Source organism: Epargyreus clarus, unplaced genomic scaffold (assembly GCF_041222505.1).
Source record: "Epargyreus clarus isolate Ecla_fem2 unplaced genomic scaffold, WU_Ecla_fem_2.2 ptg000003l, whole genome shotgun sequence".
NCBI classification, from domain to species: domain Eukaryota; kingdom Metazoa; phylum Arthropoda; class Insecta; order Lepidoptera; family Hesperiidae; genus Epargyreus; species Epargyreus clarus.
The window spans coordinates 11,300,961-11,321,754 of NW_027332211.1; the positions used below are offsets into that span (position 1 = coordinate 11,300,961).

Consider the following 20,794-nt stretch of genomic DNA (forward strand, 5'->3'; position numbering starts at 1 on the left):
TCGCCACACGATCTGGTGCGTACGATGGTATGCGACCACACATACCGCCTTCCTTCCCGGTGCCGACGGTCCGGCGGTTTGAGCTCCCAGTTTTGCCACTCGCGACACCAGAAGCCCTCTTTTAGTCGAAACTACAGGCACATACTTATGAACCTCTATGAATTTTTCGAGGTTATGTGCGGATTACTTAATTAGGAAGGAAGACTTCACGAATGTCACACATTTAAATAAAAATGCCAATAGCATTTAGTCGGTCTTTGTTCGTGTGAATCATTCAAGAATAAATGAATACCTAAATAAAAAAATCTCTAGTGTGAAGTCTGCCAAACCACACCTGTTTTTTTGCAAACTTCACTCAACAATGGGGCAGCGTGGATTGAAATAATAAAATAATATAATGCAGGCATAAACATATTTCTTATTGCAACATTAGGTATTGTTTTCACGCAGAGGAATACTACTTGATTGCTTAATTGGTTAAAGTTAAATAATGTGTTTATGCAGGCAGATGATTCCTATATACCTAACACCTATTTAAGTCGCAGAGCAGCGTTACATTGCATTCCACGAGCCATTGACGTAATGAATACACACCAAACGTCTTATTGGATCCATTGAACGGGTAAACACAGTTAAACGATGTGTACAAACAAATAGGTAGGTATATAATAGATACATACCTACCCATTACGAAACAATAAGGCTGCGCCTACGGACGGTTCTTAGTAAAACATCAGTTCATGATTCACTCATCGTGATCATAAGACATGATTAAAACGAATCCATCTGGATAAATAGAGAGGCGGTTGTAATGTTGCCATATTACGTAAATATGTTAGTTAAGTGTTTGTATTGAAAAATGATTGAAAATAATAATTTATAATAGGAACCCAATTCTTATTCTACTCTATTTGTGGCTCGTTTAATTAAAGTTCTAGACTTGGATATCAGAATAACTTTGTAGATGGCTGCGTGGACCTCAACTCTACCTAACTGCAATAATGCTCCATGATTAGCTCATAATTTTAATCGGGCCTTCTACAGGGGAAGAAAATTTTGTCTTCTCAAATACATGTCTACATAAGTCTGTTCACAAATAGGTATTATTGTGAAGTAAAAACTTCCAATTGTTCTCCAATCTTTTGTAAATTATAAGATAAAGTAAATGCTATAAAAACATGACGATACAAACTTTATTTGATAACCTTATAACAACAACTACATTGCCATAATCACTAGGAAAACATTCCTTTTCTAATAAAATAAATTACAATTCAAAATTACCCGCGCAACGCTTTCGCAACCCCCAATTTCAATATTTATTGACGTCCAATAAAACAGCAAAAATAATAAGCTATAACATAAATCTGTATAATTTGTGTTATAGTTTGTTAATAAAACAAAATTATGATGATATCGTAGATATAATATAAGTCTTAGAAGTTTTCCGTGGTATTATTTTATTTGTGCTAAAATAAAGGCGCAGCACTTAGTGCAAGTCGATACTAACAGAAATGGCAACACTTAGTCAATGAAGCAATCTAGCAAAGCTCGTCAGTTCGTCGGCTATGACAAAAATATCAATGGTGACGGGCGACAGCTCATCTTTTGTGTATTTGTGTAATTAAATAAAGGTTTTGTCGAGATTTGTGTTGTTGTGATTATATTTATATCAAAATACAATGTGGGATCCAACTCACGTACAAGTTACCGTCCAAAGAGCTCGGGGACTGCTGATCAAAGGTAAAAACGGTACAAATAACTGTTTTGTTACAATCGCCCTCGGCAAAGAAAAATTTCAGACTTCCGTAAAACACAAAGCGACCGAGAATGTTGAATGGCTGGAGGAATGCGAGTTACGCATTCCTTCTCAAGGTAACACAGCTGAGATTGTCCTTAAGGTTTACGATGAAGATTTTGTAAAAGATCATTTATTAGGTCAAGTATCGATTCCGTTAAAAGACCTCGATGTATACGAACGCCCAAGAAATCGTGTATATACTTTGCGTGGTAAACAAGGCAAAGAAAATGATAAGAACAGAGGAGAGTTGGAAGTTAAAATTGGCTTTACAGTAAAGGAAGGAAGCTTAAATGACCTAAGCAAGAAAGAGAAACATAAGTCTTCTTTATCGAGCATCGCTCAGAACGTAGGCGGCAGCCTGATGAGCATTGGAAGTCTAGAAAAACGTAAAGGAATTAAAAAGTTCGCTAAAAACCTTGGCTCTAAGATTAATCTGAGTAAAAAAGATAAAAAGAGTGACTCATCCTCTCTTAGTGGCAGTGTTGGAAATCTGAAAAGTTCTCTCTCTACACCTGATCATTCTACACCCAAACGATTACCAGGGGAAGCCGATCCAGGTGTAATCAGTGAGGATGACGATGAATTTGCTTTTGATGACTTATCCCATAAGAGCTCGGGTAGTTCCCTCAATGTGAATGTTGCAGTGCCTAGAGGAGTCAAATATACTCCATCACCAGTTAACACATCTCTTGAAAACCTTGGTGGAGGAGAAATACTAAGAAGGTATACTTACAATAACTTATTAAGTACAGACAAACCAGCTCCACCAAAACCCCCAGTCCGCCTTAGCTTAGACACATTCACCGCTCCACAACTACCTGTAGAAGCCATAGATAAAGATGATGAATGGTCTCAAAAACTTTACTCTCATCGTAAATCTATCAGTCAAACAATGATTGATAGGGAGAAATCTTCAAGCCTTGAAAGAAATAAGAAACTGGACAGTCCAAGCTCATTAAAAGAAAAACCAAGCCCAAAATTCTTCAAAAAATTTGGTGGCAATAGTAAACCTAAGAAATTATTGGAAGAACGTATTATTGTTGGAGAAGAGAATATAGTTGAGGAAGACTCTATCAACCCAGCTTATAATAGCATACCTAAAACAGTTATACAACAGTTTGATGGCAAATCTCGGGAAGACCTAATTCTCATGATATATAATTTACAAAGAGATGCTGAAGTTGAAAAGAAGAAGAACAAGGATTTAGAAAATTATTTGGATGATTTATTACTGAGGGTTATGGAAACCACACCAAGGATTCTTCAAAATCCCTATGTTAGAAATAATAGCATGCATATCAGAAATAAGTGACTGAAAGTCTGTTAAAAGATTAAGATTTGCATGATATACTTATTTGAAAAAAAATTAGGCATTCCTTTTCTATACAAAAATTTAAAAACAAGCCTTTGATAAAATACTCTTCGTCCTAAGTATTCAGATGGTATTCAATATTCATAAATTTTATATAAATTATATTTGGAGTTATAAAATTATTATAAAGCTTTGAAAATTTTATTATCATATTTTATGCCTTTGAAAAATTAGTTTTAATATTTCTAAAGTAAACAGTCAATTATAAGAATGTGTGTAATGAAAACTAAATTATTGGTATGTGATCACGGTATTGGTAGTGTACAGAAGTAATTTCAAATTGTGCCTTATATATATACTGAACCTGTGATACAATTTGAATTCACTCATTAGCAAATAACAATTTTATTTACACTCAAAAATGTTTACAAATATTTATTACCTGTTAAGTAAACATAACTGTTTAATACTAATACAAACATTAAAATAAAACATCACTGAACTCAGTTATTATGTTTATTTAGCATTTTTCATTCAGTTTCAGAATTTGTTTCTTGACCTAATTGTGATTGAATTTAACATTCTATAATTGGTGCCAAATATCTTGCTTAACTGGAGTAGGTATCTGTGCTGTCCAGTGGCATCAAATATTGTAGTTTATAGTTAATTAGCTTTTACATGACATATTAACATGATGCTATTAACATATTACTATTACACTCAGGTCATAAGTCTAAGAGAAGATTTAAGATGATAATCCCAGTATGATACAGCTAAAATCATAATAGTGGGCTATAATAACTATTATTATATTCTATTATCAATGATACATTGCATAGAACACCTTGCTTACACATGGATGCATTATATCTTTTTAAAAATACTTACAAATTAATTTGTGTAAATCTATGTTAAGTATCATTGGTAGTTTTGTTCATATCATTGTTAATAATACATATGCAACATATATACATAAGCTAACTGTTCATTTCATAAAATACTGTTAATTGTTAACATGTCTATGTTATTACTTTCATATATTTTAAATGATTTATTAGTGTACAAATGAATATGTAAATTGGAAATATCTTGGATTGCATTTGTTCAGTGATTTATTATACTGTTATACTTACTTTTTTAATTAAAAAAATCAGTTTATTCTATCAAAATTGAGTGAGAATATTGTTAAAGTTTTAGTTTCACAATATTTAATAGTATTAATTTTAGTGATAAGCTATGAAAGAGTGAAGATTTACTTATGATTATTGGATTATTCAATTTTTGTCAGATTCTGTTTCCAAATATTTAGTTCAAAAATGACTGGGTAAAATACCCATGTGCAATATGATTTAGTTTGTAAGTAAATACTAAATACATAATGTAGTATTTTTGTGCCTCCCTTCTCTGAACTTTAATCCACCAAAAACATACAAATAGATTCCAGTAAAATATTGATACAAATATTGAATTATTTACAAGAATGTTTAGACAATTAATATATTTTAAAGCTATTATAAATTTCACAACAATTTTTACACTGTTTTTAAAGGTCTAATTTTGCGATTGAGATTTTTGCAGTATCTTTGATTAAAGGTGATACTTGTTAAAGGGAAGAATAAGATGTGGAATAGTTTTAAGAATGATTACAAATGGTTTAATACAAATATTTTAAGAGAATTGTAAAGAAACATATTAACGAAAAAAGTACTGTTTATGGTTTGTTGCATGTCATACTCACATTGAATATTAAGAATTTATTATGTTATATACATGTCCATTAGCATAGTTTTAAGTTCATACATGTAATTCATTGTTAAAATAATTTATTGTTCATATTTTATAAACTTCTTACTCTTAAATAATTTTGGTTTTTATCTAAATGTTAAGAGGATGTTAAGTTTATATAAATTCATTACATGGGCATACATTATACATACCATATTGTATTAACTTTTTATAAATAAAAATATGATTACAAGCATGTTTATTACTTCAGACAAGCCCTAATCAGTGAATTAGATTTAAATCTTTAATTCATATCTGTAATGTCTACTTTTTAAAAAACTGATAGGAATTATCATAAAATGGTTATGATTACATTATGACTGCTAAAATAATCTACAAAAGATAAAAATAATGCAATTAATTTGGTCACATGCTACTGTTGTAACAATGGAAATGTAACCACAAGGTTAAATAAGTTTGGCAGCAGTGGTCACTTAATATCAGGTGAATTCAACTCTCATATATTCACTCTAATTTTATTTGTTGAATTGGATATTAACGTCTGTAAAATAAAATAATTAATTCACTTATAATAATTGTTGATCAGGTCAAGAAAAACTAAAAAATAATATTCTTAAAAAAATTATATTCCAAAATATATAAAAAAGAAAAATCCTTATTTTTATTAAAATATTCCTTATTTATGACGGCGGCTCTTGACTGGTGCTGGAGCAGGTGCAGTGGCTGCGTATGCTTTTTGTGACAATTTGTTCATATAGTAAATTGTAATCAAAGAAAATATTAAACTGAAAAAAAGAACATTATTAGTAAAAAAAGTGTGATCTGCAATAGATGACAAAATTTATATAAATTTTCAGTACATATGAGTAAATGCTAGCTGGATCCATAGATTGAATATAAAGATGATTATTATCTTAGAATTATTGAAAATATAAATATGGGTTTAATAAACCAAATTACCATGTAGTAAAACAGATCCTGTGCACCATACCAGCTGCAATGAGTGATATTGCCATGGACAAGACAATTTCTGGGAGCTTCAGCTGGAAGTTCTTACCAAATAGTGTGGCCTCCAGATTACCTACAGCCTGATAAATTTGCTAAGGAACATCACTATAGTATTCATGCCATAATTTGTAGCTTCATTAATTACAAAAAAATCAATGCTGGAACTAGCTAGTAAGTTCCCCATTTTCTTGTTGACAGTAGGGTATCCAAACACAGGCTTTATTCCACCTAAGTCATGGGTGAACTTAAGTAGAATTTATAGCTATCCTAGGAAACTTACCATTCTATGTTTACCGATGTTAAAATCTTTCCTCACCAGGTTATAACAATACAGATATCTATAAACACCTGTTATTTTTTTAATGATATACTATTTTGCTATATTTCATTCCATATATAAAAAGATCTATATTATATGTTGATAAACCACCTATTTTAACATTTACACATTCTGTAATTATTTTAAAGTAAGTTGTAAGTTATACTTGTTAATTTGCCCTACACAATACACAACATAGTGGTTAGGACCAATCGTTTCATTGAAACTTAATAAACGAATATTGAAACACTAATAATAAGAAAATTCGCCCTAAAAACACTACAATACATTTCAAATATTGATAGTAAATATAAGTCTGCCGAGGTTATACTGTTTTCTAGGTAATACTGCTCTTAAAATATGATATTCTTAAGATTACTGCGTTAATTCTTGAATTATAAAAGGATACAGTCACGAAAAACATGAACATCAATGAGCCGAGGTAACCTCCAAATATAATTGTAATCGGCGATCTTATAAGGAGTGGCTTATACATCTGCATCCCCGAAAATATTAAAAGGGCTAAAATTGACGATAACACAAAAGACGTGGCACTGTTCACTGCTGAAATAAGAAAACATATATATTAATCCAGGTTTCTTGATACCGTACAATAAGTAATAATAACCGAGTAGCTGTAGGCAATAATACTCACCCATTGCGATAAAGTTATTTTACGAAAGTTATTTGTATATAACTTTTAACAATAGTAAGAATGCGATATAAATTCGCCGGTATAAACTTAAAAATCAAGTTTCTACGTTAACTTGATGACGATAACACAACACGATGACAGCCGACATCAGAGTCACTGACAGCGTTTTGACAATAATAATTGACAGTTGACTCTTGACTTAACATTATGACAAATTTACAAAAATGCCATTGACATGAAAAACAAATTTAAGGGTATATGTAACCATTATTACTTTAATTACTAAGATATTTCTAATTACTTAGATTCTTCATGTAATGGACAATCAAATTTGTAGCTAACTTGACTCCATCGTAATATTACCTTGGTAGCTTTATGGCATTTTTCATTTCTTTTTTTGATGTCAAAATACAATATGTTGGTGAACTTAGCACAGCATTTGCCAGCAGAGCACTAAAAAATGAGAGTTCTATTCGCATGCACATGAGTTCTATAGTTCCTGATAGTTTTCAGGAATAGTTCTGGCGATTTCACGGAGATAAAGCAGAATGAAATAATGCTCTGCTAACTTCACACAGCAGAGCATTTTCTACAAAATTGAAAAAAAAGCTATTGATTAGTGTAATTAGCTAATACCTGGAGTTCCTAATAGTTTTCAGAGATAGTTCTCGCGAAATAAACTTAAAAAATAATTTATTAATAAAATATATTGACAAAAATTTAACCAAAAAAAAACTGCAAAAAGGTTATTTAAAAGTGGAAACTTGTCGATTTTGCAAAGCCTAGTAATAAAATGATACATTTGTACAATAACTGACCCAGGAACTCACACTAAAGTGCCAGCACAGCATACTAGAATAGTACAAATCGGAAAGATTTTCGACAAAACTTTTTTTAATATTATTTTCACGTACCCAGGGGGAAGGAACTCAGCGGTTTTACATAGGCTAGTAATATGGCTACAATTTAAAAATATAACCAATCCCAGAACGCTCACTAAAGTGCCAGCAGAGCATACTAGAATAACAAAAATCGGATGGAGTTTCGACAAATATTTTTTTTAATTATTTCCACGTAACCAGATAGCGGGAACTCATCGGTTTTATATAGACTAGTAACATAGCTACAATTTAAAAATATAACCAATCTCAGAACTCCCACTAAAGTGCCAGCAGAGCATACTAGAATAACAAAAATCAGATGGATTTCCGACAAATATTTTTTTTCAATCATGTCCACGTAACCAGATGGCGGGAACTCATCAATTTTTTGTAGACTAGTAAAAAAGCTACAATTTAAAAATATAACCAATTCCAGAACTCACACTAAAGTGCCAGCAGAGCATGCTAGAATAACAAAAATCAGATGGATTTTCAACAAATATTTTTTTTCAATCATGTCCACGAAACCAGATGGCGGGAACTCATCGGTTTTATGTAGACTAGTAACATACCTACAATTTAAAAATATAACTAATCCCAGAACTCATACGAAAGTGCCAGCAGAGCATACTAGAATAGGAAAAATCGGATGGATTTTCGACAAATATTTTTTTTTCAATCATGTCCACGTAACCAGATGGCGGGAACTCATCGGTATTATGTAGACTAGTAACATAGCTACAATTTAAAAATATAACCAATCCCAGAACTCACACTAAAGCACCAGCAGAGCATGCTAGAATAACAAAAATCGGATGGATTTTCGACAAATATTTTATTTTAATTATTTCCACGTAACCAGATAGCGGGAACTCATCGGTTTTATATAGACTAGTAACATAGCTACAATTTAAAAATATAACCAATCCCAGAACTCCCACTAAAGTGCCAGCAGAGCATACTAGAATAACAAAAATCAGATGGATTTCCGACAAATATTTTTTTTCAATCATGTCCACGTAACCAGATGGCGGGAACTCATCAATTTTTTGTAGACTAGTAACAAAGCTACAATTTAAAAATATAACCAATTCCAGAACTCACACTAAAGTGCCAGCAGAGCATGCTAGAATAACAAAAATCAGATGGATTTTCAACAAATATTTTTTTTCAATCATGTCCACGAAACCAGATGGCGGGAACTCATCGGTTTTATGTAGACTAGTAACATACCTACAATTTAAAAATATAACTAATCCCAGAACTCATACGAAAGTGCCAGCAGAGCATACTAGAATAGGAAAAATCGGATGGATTTTCGACAAATATTTTTTTTTCAATCATGTCCACGTAACCAGATGGCGGGAACTCATCGGTATTATGTAGACTAGTAACATAGCTACAATTTAAAAATATAACCAATCCCAGAACTCACACTAAAGCACCAGCAGAGCATGCTAGAATAACAAAAATCGGATGGATTTTCGACAAATATTTTATTTAAATTATTTACACGTAACCAGATGACGGCAACTCATCGGCTTTATATAGACTAAAAACATAGCTACAATTTAAAAATATAACCAATCCCAGAACTCACACTAAAGTGCCAGCAGAGCATACTAGAATAACAAAAATCGGATGGATTTTCGACAAATATATTTTTTTCAATCATGTCCACGTAACCAGATGGCGGGAACTCATCGGTTTTATGTAGACTCGTAACATAGCTACAATTTAAAAATATAACCAATCCCAGAACTCATACTAAAGTGCCAGCAGAGCATGCTAGAATAACAAAAATCGGATGGATTTTCGACAAATATTTTATTTAAATTATTTACACGTAACCAGATGACGTGAACGGCTTTATATAGACTAAAAACATAGCTACAATTTAAAAATATAACCAATCCCAGAACTCACACTAAAGTGCCAGCAGAGCATACTAGAATAGCAAAAATCGGATGGATTTTCGACAAATATTTTTTTTTCAATCATGTCCACGAAACCAGATGGAGGGAACTCATCGGTTTTATGTAGACTAGTAACATAGCTACAATTAAAAAAATATAACCAATCCCAGAACTCACACTAAAGTGCCAGCAGAGCATGCTAGAATAACAAAAATCAGATGGATTTTCGACAAATATTTTTTTTCAATCATGTCCACGTAACCAGATGGCGGGAACTCATCGGTTTTATGTAGACTAGTAACATAGCTACAATTCAAAAATATAACCAATCCCAGAACTCCCACTAAAGTGCCAGCAGAGCATGCTAGAATAACAAAAATCGGATGGATTTTCGACAAATATTTTTTTTCAATCATGTCCACGTAACCAGATGGCGGGAACTCATCGGTTTTATGTAGACTAGTAACATAGCTATAATTTAAAAATATAACCAATACCAGAACTCACACTAAAGTGCCAGCAGAGCATAGTAGAATAACAAAAATTGGATGGATTTTCGACAAATATTTTTTTCAATCATGTCCACGTAACCAGATGGCGGGAACTCATCGGTTTTATGTAGACTAGTAACATAGCTATAATTTAAAAATATAACCAATACCAGAACTCACACTAAAGTGCCAGCAGAGCATACTAGAATAACAAAAATTGGATGGATTTTCGACAATTTTTTTTTTCAATCATGTCCACGTAACCAGATGGCGGGAACTCATCGGTTTTATGTAGACTAGTAACATAGCTACAATTTAAAAACATAACCAATCCCAGAACTCACACTAAAGTGCCAGCAGAGCATACTAGAATAACAAAAATCAGATGGATTTTCGACAAATATTTTTTTTCAATCATGTCCACGTAACCAGATGGCGGGAACTCATCGGTTTTATGTAGACTAGTAACATAGCTACAATTTAAAAACATAACCAATCCCAGAACTCACACTAAAGTGCCAGCAGAGCATACTAGAATAACAAAAATCGGATGGATTTTCGACAAATATTTTTTTTTTCAATCATGTCCACGTAACCAGATACAATTATTTTCGGCTACTGGCTACAATTATTTGTTGAAAATCCATCCTATTTTTGCTATTCTAGTATGCTCCGCCGGCACTTTAGTGTGAGTTCTGTGATATGTTATATTTTTAAATTGTAGCTATTTTACTAGTGTATACAAAACCGATGAGTTCCCGTCATCTGGTTACGTGGACATGATTGAAAAAAAAAATGTCGAAAATCCATCCAATTTTTGTTATTCTAGTATGCTCTGCTGGCACTTTAGTGTGAGTTCTGGGATTGGTTATATTTTTAAAATTGTAGCTATGTTACTAGTCTACATAATACCGATGAGTTCCCGCCATCTGGTTACGTGGAAATGATTGAAAAAAAAAATATTTGTCGAAAATCCATCCGATTTTTCCTATTCTAGTATGCTCTGCTGGCACTTTAGTGAGAGTTCTGGGATTGGTTATATTCTTAAATTGTAGCTATGTTACTAGTCTTTATAAAACCGATGAGTTCCCGCTATCTGGTTACGTGGAAATAATTAAAAAAAATATTTGTCGAAACTCCATCCGATTTTTGTTATTCTAGTATGCTCTGCTGGCACTTTAGTGAGCGTTCTGGGATTGGTTATATTTTTAAATTGTAGCCATATTACTAGCCTATGTAAAACCGCTGAGTTCCTTCCCCCTGGGTACGTGAAAATAATATTAAAAAAAGTTTTGTCGAAAATCTTTCCGATTTGTACTATTCTAGTATGCTGTGCTGGCACTTTAGTGTGAGTTCCTGGGTCAGTTATTGTACAAATGTATCATTTTATTACTAGGCTTTGCAAAATCGACAAGTTTCCACTTTTAAATAACCTTTTTGCAGATTTTTTTTGGTTAAATTTTTGTCAATTTATTTTATCAATAAATTATTTTTAAAGTTTATTTCGCGAGAACTATCACTGAAAACTATTAGGAACTCCAGGTATTAGCTAATTACACTAATCAATAGCTTTTTTTTCAATTTTGTAGAAAATGCTCTGCTGTGTGAAGTTAGCAGAGCATTATTTCATTCTGCTTTATTTCCGTGAAATCGCCAGAACTATTCCTGAAAACTATCAGGAACTATAGAACTCATGTGCATGCGAATAGAACTCTCATTTTTTAGTGCTCTGCTGGCAAATGCTGTGCTAGTTTCACGGACACAAATACAATGGCGTGGTCATGAAGTTATAGGTAAATATGGAGGCCAGACTTAGAACAAAATCTTGAGGCAAATACCTACGTATCTCCATCCCGCTTTCTGTGGGCCGACCTCTCTTTCTAGTGTGGACTATAGTATTGCTATCTTCTTCTTTAAATCTCCTAGAAAATTCTTAGAATTAGTCACCACACTAGCCTAACCAGAAGTTAAACACTGTCAAATAATTTACCTTTAAATAAATACTTGAACTATGATTAGTTCAATTGAAAATCCCAAAATCGTAGGTCACGTATGCATATCTGGGTTGGCAATTCAACGAATTATAATCCCATTTCTTAAGGATTCGGTAATGTGGCAACATTGGCCCTATGTGCCAAAATAAATCGTGCAATATGGCGGTTGTTTACTTTTCGGTTCATATAGCTTGGTTTGAGATTTTTCGCGTTAAACATTGTTATAGTTAATAAAAATGGTGCAAAGTTGTGTTGTGAGTGGTTGCGATAGTACGTGGTGTCCAAATGGTGATATAAAATTTCACGCGTAAGTGTTTAAACCCTGATTTCTGACATGGAATCATTGTAAACATATTTCTTTGTATTTTCACATAATTTCCTCCTAAATCGATTAACCAGTGTTTTCAAAATAATTGTAAAAGATAACTATGTCAAGATCAAATACATTTACATTGAATTTCATTGATTTTTGGAAGTTAATTTATTTTGTTTACATGACGAAGTATTGCAGTAGTGTGACCATAATGAGGATATATCTGGGACTTTCCGTAGAACGTAGGACCTTAACAGTTTTAACTAATTATCTAGGTTACTTAGTTATTGCATACACTCTTCTCCATTCTTAAGGCAGACTATTTTTTTAGATAATATTGAATTTATTATATAATTTTTATTTATAACTATTCTGATATGTTAATAAGTTAACATTAAAACCATAAATATGTTATTTTTTAGATTTCCTCAAAATGATACTCGAAGAAAATTGTGGCTATCAATTGTACCATTGAAAATGAAGTTCTATAAAAGCGCAAGGATTTGCAATTTGTATTTTCAAGAAACAGATTATGATTTAAAAACAAGACGATTAAAATCAACAGCAGTTCCTACTATATTATTAAATCAACAAATAATATCACCGTATGTCACAGTCAAGGTAAAAATGTCACTTAATTTAATTACCTATATTACATATACATAAGTATTTATAAATAATGGTAGTTCAAATATAATTATGACAAAAGGCAACATTTTGTAAAATACATAATCATATTATAATTTTCAGACATCAAGTACATTACATGAAGAGTCTATGGTGCCAACAGCTGCTTTGGCTGTACCAAGCACTAGTTCTACTATTTATAAAAGTAATTCTCCACATAAGGAAATGGGAGTTAAAAGTGCTGGCTGCAATGTTGAAGACCATTTCAGTAAAATACAGTGTCGGGAAGTTCTTGGAAATATAAGCAATCTTAACAAGTTAACTGTAAGTTTCCCTTTCCTTTACTTATACATAAGTATTTAGAAATAATGGTAGTTCAAGTTTAATGATGACAAGGCAACATTTTGTAAAATACATAACCATATTATAATTTTCAGACAGCAAGAAGTACATTACATGAAGAGTATATACCGAAACCGAAAACCGTAAACCGAAAAGTTTGTTTCTACCTCGGGATGAACCTGACTATCAAGAAGATGTTGAAAATGTGTTTCAAAATTTAGACGCATTTCATACTAGTCCATACCAGGAAAATATTTTATATTATATAACTGGTTACATTGTAAAACAAATTTTTACCCGCGTTTCTTGTGAACATTGTTATAATGCTTTAGTAACACTTAAAAATCCGCCAACAGATCATTCATATTCTTTGATTATAAATAAATTTAATTCATTTACGTCATTTGTGAACCGAGGCAAACTTTATTTTCCTTCCGTAGCAGCTTACAAAATTGTAAAATATTGTGACAAAATTTTTCAACGAGCTAAATTGATGGGCCAACTTGGAGAAAATAACATAGAAAACAAATTAATCAATGTCGTATCACAATATTTTACTCCTCTGTTGCAGGAAATGTTTAACCATCCGATCACGGACTCCATTCAATGTAATGATTTGCATGAAACTAAGATAGTTAAACAATTAGCTCATTCGTTTTTTTTAATGCGTATACGTGCTCACTTAAAGAGCCACAAAGAAAATATTTTCCGAGATTTACGTGGTAAGAGACAGAAACTACACAGAACAATCATATTTAGTCATTTATAATAAATAAAAAAAAATATAATATATGATTTTAATTTGGAAAGTGTTTTTGTTTTTTTTTATACATTGCCGTTCCTATTATATTCCCGTATAATATATATACGTAATATTAAAAATAGCACACGAGTTAAAAAACACCTTAACACCCTCCTTACCACTCCTGCTCCTTAACACTGACTAACCCAGAAATTTGTAAAAAAAATAGCTGTTTATTATGTTACATTATTCAACAAAATTAACGAAACATCTGATTTCTTTTTCGCAATTTCTGGGTTGGTCTCTTAGTACCAGTTGTTGTAAATTGATGTGTACAATGATGTCCATTTCTCGCGCCCGCACAGATCTCAGTCATTCATTTCGTGTTGCCGCGGTAACTAAACCTATGTCCTGGTCATGATCTATTTCCGCGAAAAATTCTGTTCATGTCGACCCAGCACTTTCTGCGTGATTAGACTAATAACAAACAGCCAAATTTACAAACCCAGAAACATCTAAACTTTCACACTTTAACAAACAGCTTCTTTCATAATTTACTATACGCATGCATAATTATCATGATCTATATTATAATCTTTAGGGGCTCGGTCTTAATAATAATGAGATGTAGATAATTATATAAATATTATTGTAAACCTATAAATGGACAGCAACAATTATAGCTATGTCCTGGAAAAAATAAATAAAGGTTACCCTACTTAGACAGAGAGGGTCTGCCCACAGAGAGCGAGATGGTGATACATAGGTTTTGCTTCAAGTAGGTATTCGAAGTGTGTTCTCCATATTTACCTATAACTTCATGGGCGTGGTGTCTGACATGACAATACATGACATTGACTTGCGATTGTTTTAAATTTTAATTTTGTTATCAGCTGGAGGGATAACTAAAATTCAATCAATATTGAACCTTAGTGACAACATTAATTCACATCTAATTTAAAATTTATCCGAGTTATTTTATTACTATATTATGATTAATTCATGTACCTTGTTTTCATTATTTTAATCTGTTATGTATTCTTATTTTAATAACGTACCTACGTTTATAAGTGTTAAAATTTTGAAACGCTAATGAATAATTTAAATGAACTGCTTCCCTTGATTACGCGAGTCGTGTTATCATTATCAGTAGGTAAGTTTAGCAAGCAATGCGCGATAAGTGCTTTAACATCTCATATTTACTTGTTTTATCTTCATTATATCACTACATTTTGGCAAATATATTAGCATATAGTAGATCAACATTTTTTTACGACTTCTCAATAAAATAGTTGTAAAATAATGGCCTTGTTCAGAAAACTAGGCACCTTAAATGTGTTAAAGGTTACAAGTCGTCCTCTCGTAAGTATTTCACTGATAAATAACGCTTATTAATGTTTTCTATGCTTATAACTTACACTACGGTTCTCTATGACATGAGTACCATGTACACAATGCTAAAAATGAAAACACTCAGCACCAGAAATTAACTAAAAACCATCTATTATCAGTGTCCTCTAAATCTCTATGTTAAGACCATTTGGTCATAACTATTGGATGGTTGAGGGAGTCTATTCACAAAATAATCACACCACACTTGTCAAGTTAACGTATTTTAATTTCCTTCAGAGAAACGGACAGAATTTCCCACCGTTTTAGTAAATTCTGCTCTGCCCATGTTATTAAAAAAATCGGAGATGTCTCTTGAACTCTTACACTGAATGCATATGCTTTATACATTGTAAATATCAATATAAAAAGAAACTTTAACTTTTTAAATTTCAGAGTTCCGCTACACCAGATGTACGCATTTATGAAGTGGGACCAAGAGATGGCTTGCAAAATGAAGCTAAATTTGTACCTACTGACATCAAAGTTGAACTCATTCATAAACTTGCTGATGCTGGAATTAAACATATTGAATCTGCCAGGTAATATCCGTTAATAAACTTATAATAATGATTAATAATTCAAATATTTCTAATGATTAATGACTATATATATTTATTATTATGTTATAGAAGTACAGAATACAAATGAATTACATATGAATACATATGAATAGGAACAACACAGTTGCCTTTAAGAATTATCTTCCCTTAGAATAAAAGATATTCATGTAATAATTAATATTTACAATGTTGACTCTACTTAAACACAAAATTTGCACACATTATTCAAGTATGTTTGCTCTTATACACTCATCCAGAACACAGCAACATGAATTCTACTTCTATAAAGCAAAAGTAAAAGCTTAATTTACTGCTGTAGAATCATAAAAAGTTGCAATACCTGTAAATAAATATTACTAATAAATACTTAAGCCCAAAACATAATATGAGGTTGAAGAACATCACACAATAATTGAAAGACTCCAAAATGTTTCCACTTACTGTTTTAATTGACTTTTTAAATTATTTTTTATTATTGTTCAGTTATGACATACACTATGTATCATGTTATCTAATAATATTAATTTTATTTATTACTTTGTCAACTCTAGTTTTGTCAGTCCAAAATGGGTGAAACAAATGAGTGATGGAGTGGATGTGATGAAGAATCTCAAGAGAGCACCAGGAGTCAATTACCCAGTGCTGATACCTAACTTGAAGGGCTATGAAACTGCTGTAATGTATCTATTAATGATGATTATAATGCATATGAAATTATTACACTAAAGACAAGCATATATTTGTAAAATATTATACAAGTAGAAGAAAAACACATTCAATAATCAAGAAGTGTAGTAGACACTTAGACCTAATTGATATTACATTTTTCTCACTACAGAATAAATTACTTTCTTTCATAGCTTCACACAAACGTTTTTAGTATTAGAGGTGCCAGAGTAAGCTGTACTCTAAAATATACCCAAATATGCTCCTGGAATTTAACAATAAAAATATTATTTTTGTTGGTACAAAACTAAATGAATTTATTTTTTGTAGAAAAAATGCAATATTGAAGAAATAGCCATATTCCCAGCTGGATCTGAAGGATTCTCCCAGAAGAATTTGAACTGCTCAGTAGAAGAAGGACTGAGACGGTTTAAGGAGGTTGCTGAGGCAGCTGTTAAAGATGGTATTAGAGTTAGAGGATATGTGTCCTGTGTGGTTGGTTGCCCGTACGATGGACCCATAAAACCTAAAGTGATTGCAAAGGTGATTACACTACATTTACACTATTTTGATTGTAGATGTTTGATTTATTTTGTATATTATTTTTTATTATGTACAAGCAATCAAAAGTTGGCTTATTTTATGTTACATCACTCTTTAGTTTTTGTATTCATATTTTATTATTGTTGATGCAATTGAACTGGCGAAAGTTATCATGCTATCATGTTCTTATGCTATAGAGCTGTTATCATGCTACTAGAACATGTATGTAAAAAAGAAATTTTTATTCATGATCTGAGTTTCTGTACTCGACATTATGTGTATCGCTCATACAAGCAATGGACATGGAATCATAAAATGATTTGAATGCGGTGGATTATTCCGGCTCCTGTGTTGGGTAGCGTCACTCCGGACAAATCTTACGTTGACAATTTTGATTTTTATGGAAGTTAATACTAATGTTATAATCAATGTTTCTCCAGCCAGGCAGCTCGGTTTTTTTTTAAATTTAAATAAACACTTGTGAAGTATCGAGTACATCCTCAGATAACAGAGGAGCTGTTCGCGATGGGTTGCTACGAGGTGTCGCTGGGGGACACGATCGGCGTGGGCACGGCGGGCTCGGTGCGCGCGCTGCTGCGCGAGCTGCGGCCGGCGGCGGGCGCGCTCGCGCTGCACCTGCACGACACGTACGGGCAGGCGCTCGCCAGCCTGCTCGCGGGGCTCGAGGTACGGACTATTATTAATCTATCTCATAGATTAGTAAAGATTACTCACTCCTAACAAGAAAATGTAACCAATTTTGACACTTGAAATTGTCACTGTCATCTATTTTCGTGTCTATTTCGTTTTTAGGTCATTTACGAATGAAACGATATTTCTTCGCACTTTTTTTTCGATGTCGTTATTATATCATGACAGCCATTAAATGGCTGACAGAACTGTCAGCCGTTTAAGCAATTTAATGGCTTCCTTAAATTACAAGGTGGTGAGATATCTACACTTATCTATGATCTATCTATTGAATATTTATATAGGGTTTTCTTATGTAGGGTATTCGAATTCTTATGTAGGGTATTTTTCATAAAATTTGAAAGCTTGCTGTTGTAAGGACATACTTTTTCAAGACATTCGAGCTTAGTTCAGGGGTAACGGTGTATCTGAGATTGATTGTTCCCAGATGTCCATGGGCGGCAGTAGTCACTTACCATCGGGTGGACTGCATGCTCGTCTGCTACTCCTATATTATGGAAGATATAGGAGTAGCAGACGAGCTTTATAGTATTATAGAAATAAACCTGTTGATCCAGTGTTTTCGTTCGAGGGAGATTTTAACCTATTCGAAGTTATCCAAAGAAGTTAATAGACAAAAGGTCCAGCCGAAATATAGGTGAAAGTTGCTGAAAAAAGAGCACATTTATTAGATAAGTAGATACATAAATGTTTGAATATTCGAGGAAAAACAAAGTATTTATACGGAGTATTTATACGGAGTTCAATAATAAAAAGATTCTCATCATTAGTACTTGGGAGTATAATTTAGAATTCAAGTGTTCAGTCAGGTAGAAAATGTTGAGGCCACCTTTTGCGGTCAAGCCAATTATACAAAACGTTTTTATTTGGTTTCATCGGAAATCGGAAGTTAGGTAGGCCTGGGTTTGTTTTATTGAACTTTTTCATTGTTTAAGCCAGTCAAATGAGTTCGTTCCGGTAAATTTAACTCCTTCCGTTTTTAAAAATGGTTAAGACATTTTAAAATGAGACAGAAACCCCCAGAAAGATAGTCCTTAGATTTTTTAGGGTTAGTTGAACGTAAAGTATTAAAACCCACCAATTACGTATGTGTTAGTAACATGGTGGAATGTTCTTAACCCCGCTTTCACACTTGTTTACGGATACGTTGTCTGTGGTTGTGTAATAACTACTTTTAAATATTTACAATTAAAACTGGTGTTCTGTGGAACTCACCGAGTGCCGTACGGTCCACAAACCTTCAGTTCCACTCAAATTAACTGGACTGGTGGTTCGGCTTGCATCTTCTTTTTCCGTGTCCATACCGGGTGTGGGACGAATTTTCTAGTAGCCCCAGATTAAATAAAATGCAATGATTTGCCTTCAAAGACGCTAATACACTGACAATTGACGTACCTACCTATTCCAAATGTACATATACGACGGCAACGGCGACTTTTTTATCAAGCGGTCATCTGTTTTATAGCTAGGTTTAATTTAAAAATAAGAAGTTCAATTGAAAGCAATAGAATGCAAATGGTTATTTGGTGACAAGTAATTGATATCCGAAGCGCGTATAGTTTCGCCACAGTACATATAGATCCTTATACTGTGGTTTCGCCGCTTGTGTAGATCGAAGATCGTCGATCTATAAATTTAAGTAATACAGTTGGCAGTAAGATGGGTTACCGCTAATAACTTAAATTTAGGTAACGGCAAAGGGCAATTCCAGCCTTCCATTCTGGGTGTTTTCATTAGATGGCAGTATTGTAGCAGTAGAATTGAATTTGTCGAGAGCTATTTGATCGTTGTGGAAATATTCGATAATGGTTAAACAGTAACTGGAGCATACTAAAGCATGTTGCAACATACTTAAGTATACTTCAGGCGTTCTTCAATTGTGGGGTTAACCCTCAGCAGTGGGATATGTAAAGTTTTATAGCCAATAGTTATCTGAAATCATAATTAATCATAATTGTTAGCAAGTTACTGATGTTACTAATGAACTTGTAGTTATTTTCCACTAATTATGGGTAACTTCGTGTAAATATCGTTAAATTTGGTGTTTGCGTATGATAGTATATGTTTAAATTCTTTTGTGTTTGTGTTGTTGCAGTCCCTGATATTTATGATTTGATGTTGTCAGAAAAGATTCATGTAGGTAACGGGTTATATGATTTTATGGAATTTATTATTAGGTATATAAACTCACTCGTTGTATATGTTTTCTTAAATTTATCTTAGATCTTATCAAGACGAGTGCACCCAAAGGTCGCCGCTACCGATAACAAAGACATGAGCAAAACTGTTGTTAAAAACAAGTCCGCATAAGCACACCCACTCATCTTACGGCGTGTTACGTCATCAACGTATATATATAAACGAGCCTTGTTTTGCAGTTCGGCATCAACACCATCGATTCCTCGATCTCTGGTCTCGGCGGCTGCCCGTACGCTCGCGGCGCCAGCGGCAACCTTGCAACGGAGGATCTCGTCTACTTTCTATACGGCCTAGGAGTCAACACAAACATCGACATAATCAAGCTCCTAGAGGCGGGCAGATACATCTCGAGCTTCCTTGGCAAAATGACAGAATCTAAAGTTAATAGAGCGTTAGGTGACAGATTTAAGAATCACGAAGACGTTATCAAAATAGCCACTTGTAATGTGTAAAATGCAATATTTCGTGTAATAAACAAAAATGTATTTAACAATGCATCCAAGGAACGTGTAATAAAGGCGACGTTTTATGTTCTCCAGTCGTTTGTTATTTATCTACCGGCGGGTCTCGTTACAT

At 32.9% G+C, this 20,794-nt stretch overlaps 4 protein-coding genes across 5 annotated transcripts; 3 read left to right on the top strand and 1 right to left on the bottom strand.

The window, feature by feature from the left end:
• The first annotated feature begins 1,527 nt into the window (after positions 1-1,527).
• Positions 1,528-5,091, top strand: Rip11 (Rab11 interacting protein). The gene has a single exon (XM_073088588.1). The coding sequence runs from the start codon at positions 1,683-1,685 to the stop codon at positions 3,111-3,113; it is 1,431 nt and encodes a 476-aa protein (XP_072944689.1). The 5' UTR covers positions 1,528-1,682; the 3' UTR covers positions 3,114-5,091.
• A 373-nt stretch (positions 5,092-5,464) lies between these two features.
• LOC140753840 (protein KRTCAP2 homolog) lies at positions 5,465-7,008 on the bottom strand. Of its 2 annotated transcripts, none has more exons than XM_073088653.1 (4): positions 6,842-7,008; positions 6,596-6,747; positions 5,820-5,947; positions 5,465-5,644 (listed from the first exon to the last, which is right to left on the bottom strand). In XM_073088653.1, the coding sequence occupies exons 1-4, from the start codon at positions 6,843-6,845 to the stop codon at positions 5,536-5,538; spliced, it is 393 nt and encodes a 130-aa protein (XP_072944754.1). In that variant the 5' UTR covers positions 6,846-7,008; the 3' UTR covers positions 5,465-5,535. The 2 variants fall into 2 exon arrangements, with proteins under 2 accessions (XP_072944754.1, XP_072944746.1); XM_073088645.1 differs by having other exon boundaries at positions 6,596-6,750; positions 6,842-7,006.
• A 4,898-nt stretch (positions 7,009-11,906) lies between these two features.
• On the top strand, positions 11,907-14,217 carry LOC140753832 (uncharacterized). Its single transcript, XM_073088632.1, has 4 exons — positions 11,907-12,430; positions 12,859-13,057; positions 13,187-13,387; positions 13,501-14,217. Exons 1-4 carry the CDS (start codon positions 12,360-12,362, stop codon positions 13,624-13,626), a joined length of 597 nt encoding a protein of 198 aa, XP_072944733.1. The 5' UTR covers positions 11,907-12,359; the 3' UTR covers positions 13,627-14,217.
• Positions 14,218-15,306: 1,089 nt separating this feature from the next.
• Positions 15,307-20,752, top strand: Hmgc (hydroxymethylglutaryl-CoA lyase). The gene is made up of 6 exons (XM_073088663.1): positions 15,307-15,509; positions 15,933-16,078; positions 16,651-16,774; positions 17,096-17,308; positions 17,813-17,995; positions 20,398-20,752. Exons 1-6 carry the CDS (start codon positions 15,450-15,452, stop codon positions 20,668-20,670), a joined length of 999 nt encoding a protein of 332 aa, XP_072944764.1. The 5' UTR covers positions 15,307-15,449; the 3' UTR covers positions 20,671-20,752.
• The last annotated feature ends 42 nt before the right edge of the window (positions 20,753-20,794 follow it).

What these genes read in the sequence shown, in the direction of transcription:
- Rip11 (XM_073088588.1), top strand. Translation starts at nt 1,683, where the DNA reads ATGTGGGATCCAACTCACGTACAAGTTACCGTCCAAAGAGCTCGGGGA.
- LOC140753840 (XM_073088645.1), bottom strand. An exon ending in TGTTCATGTTTTTCGTGACT is followed by an intron (nt 5,948 to 6,595) that starts GTATCCTTTTAT and finishes CAAATTTATCAG; the next exon opens with GCTGTAGGTAATCTGGAGGC. An exon ending in AGGATCTGTTTTACTACATG is followed by an intron (nt 5,645 to 5,819) that starts GTAATTTGGTTT and finishes TCTTTTTTTCAG; the next exon opens with TTTAATATTTTCTTTGATTA.
- LOC140753832 (XM_073088632.1), top strand. Translation starts at nt 12,360, where the DNA reads ATGGTGCAAAGTTGTGTTGTGAGTGGTTGCGATAGTACGTGGTGTCCA. An exon ending in GGTGATATAAAATTTCACGC is followed by an intron (nt 12,431 to 12,858) that starts GTAAGTGTTTAA and finishes GTTATTTTTTAG; the next exon opens with ATTTCCTCAAAATGATACTC. An exon ending in GCAATCTTAACAAGTTAACT is followed by an intron (nt 13,388 to 13,500) that starts GTAAGTTTCCCT and finishes TATAATTTTCAG; the next exon opens with ACAGCAAGAAGTACATTACA.
- Hmgc (XM_073088663.1), top strand. Translation starts at nt 15,450, where the DNA reads ATGGCCTTGTTCAGAAAACTAGGCACCTTAAATGTGTTAAAGGTTACA. An exon ending in AGGTTACAAGTCGTCCTCTC is followed by an intron (nt 15,510 to 15,932) that starts GTAAGTATTTCA and finishes TTTAAATTTCAG; the next exon opens with AGTTCCGCTACACCAGATGT. An exon ending in GCCTGCTCGCGGGGCTCGAG is followed by an intron (nt 17,996 to 20,397) that starts GTACGGACTATT and finishes CTTGTTTTGCAG; the next exon opens with TTCGGCATCAACACCATCGA.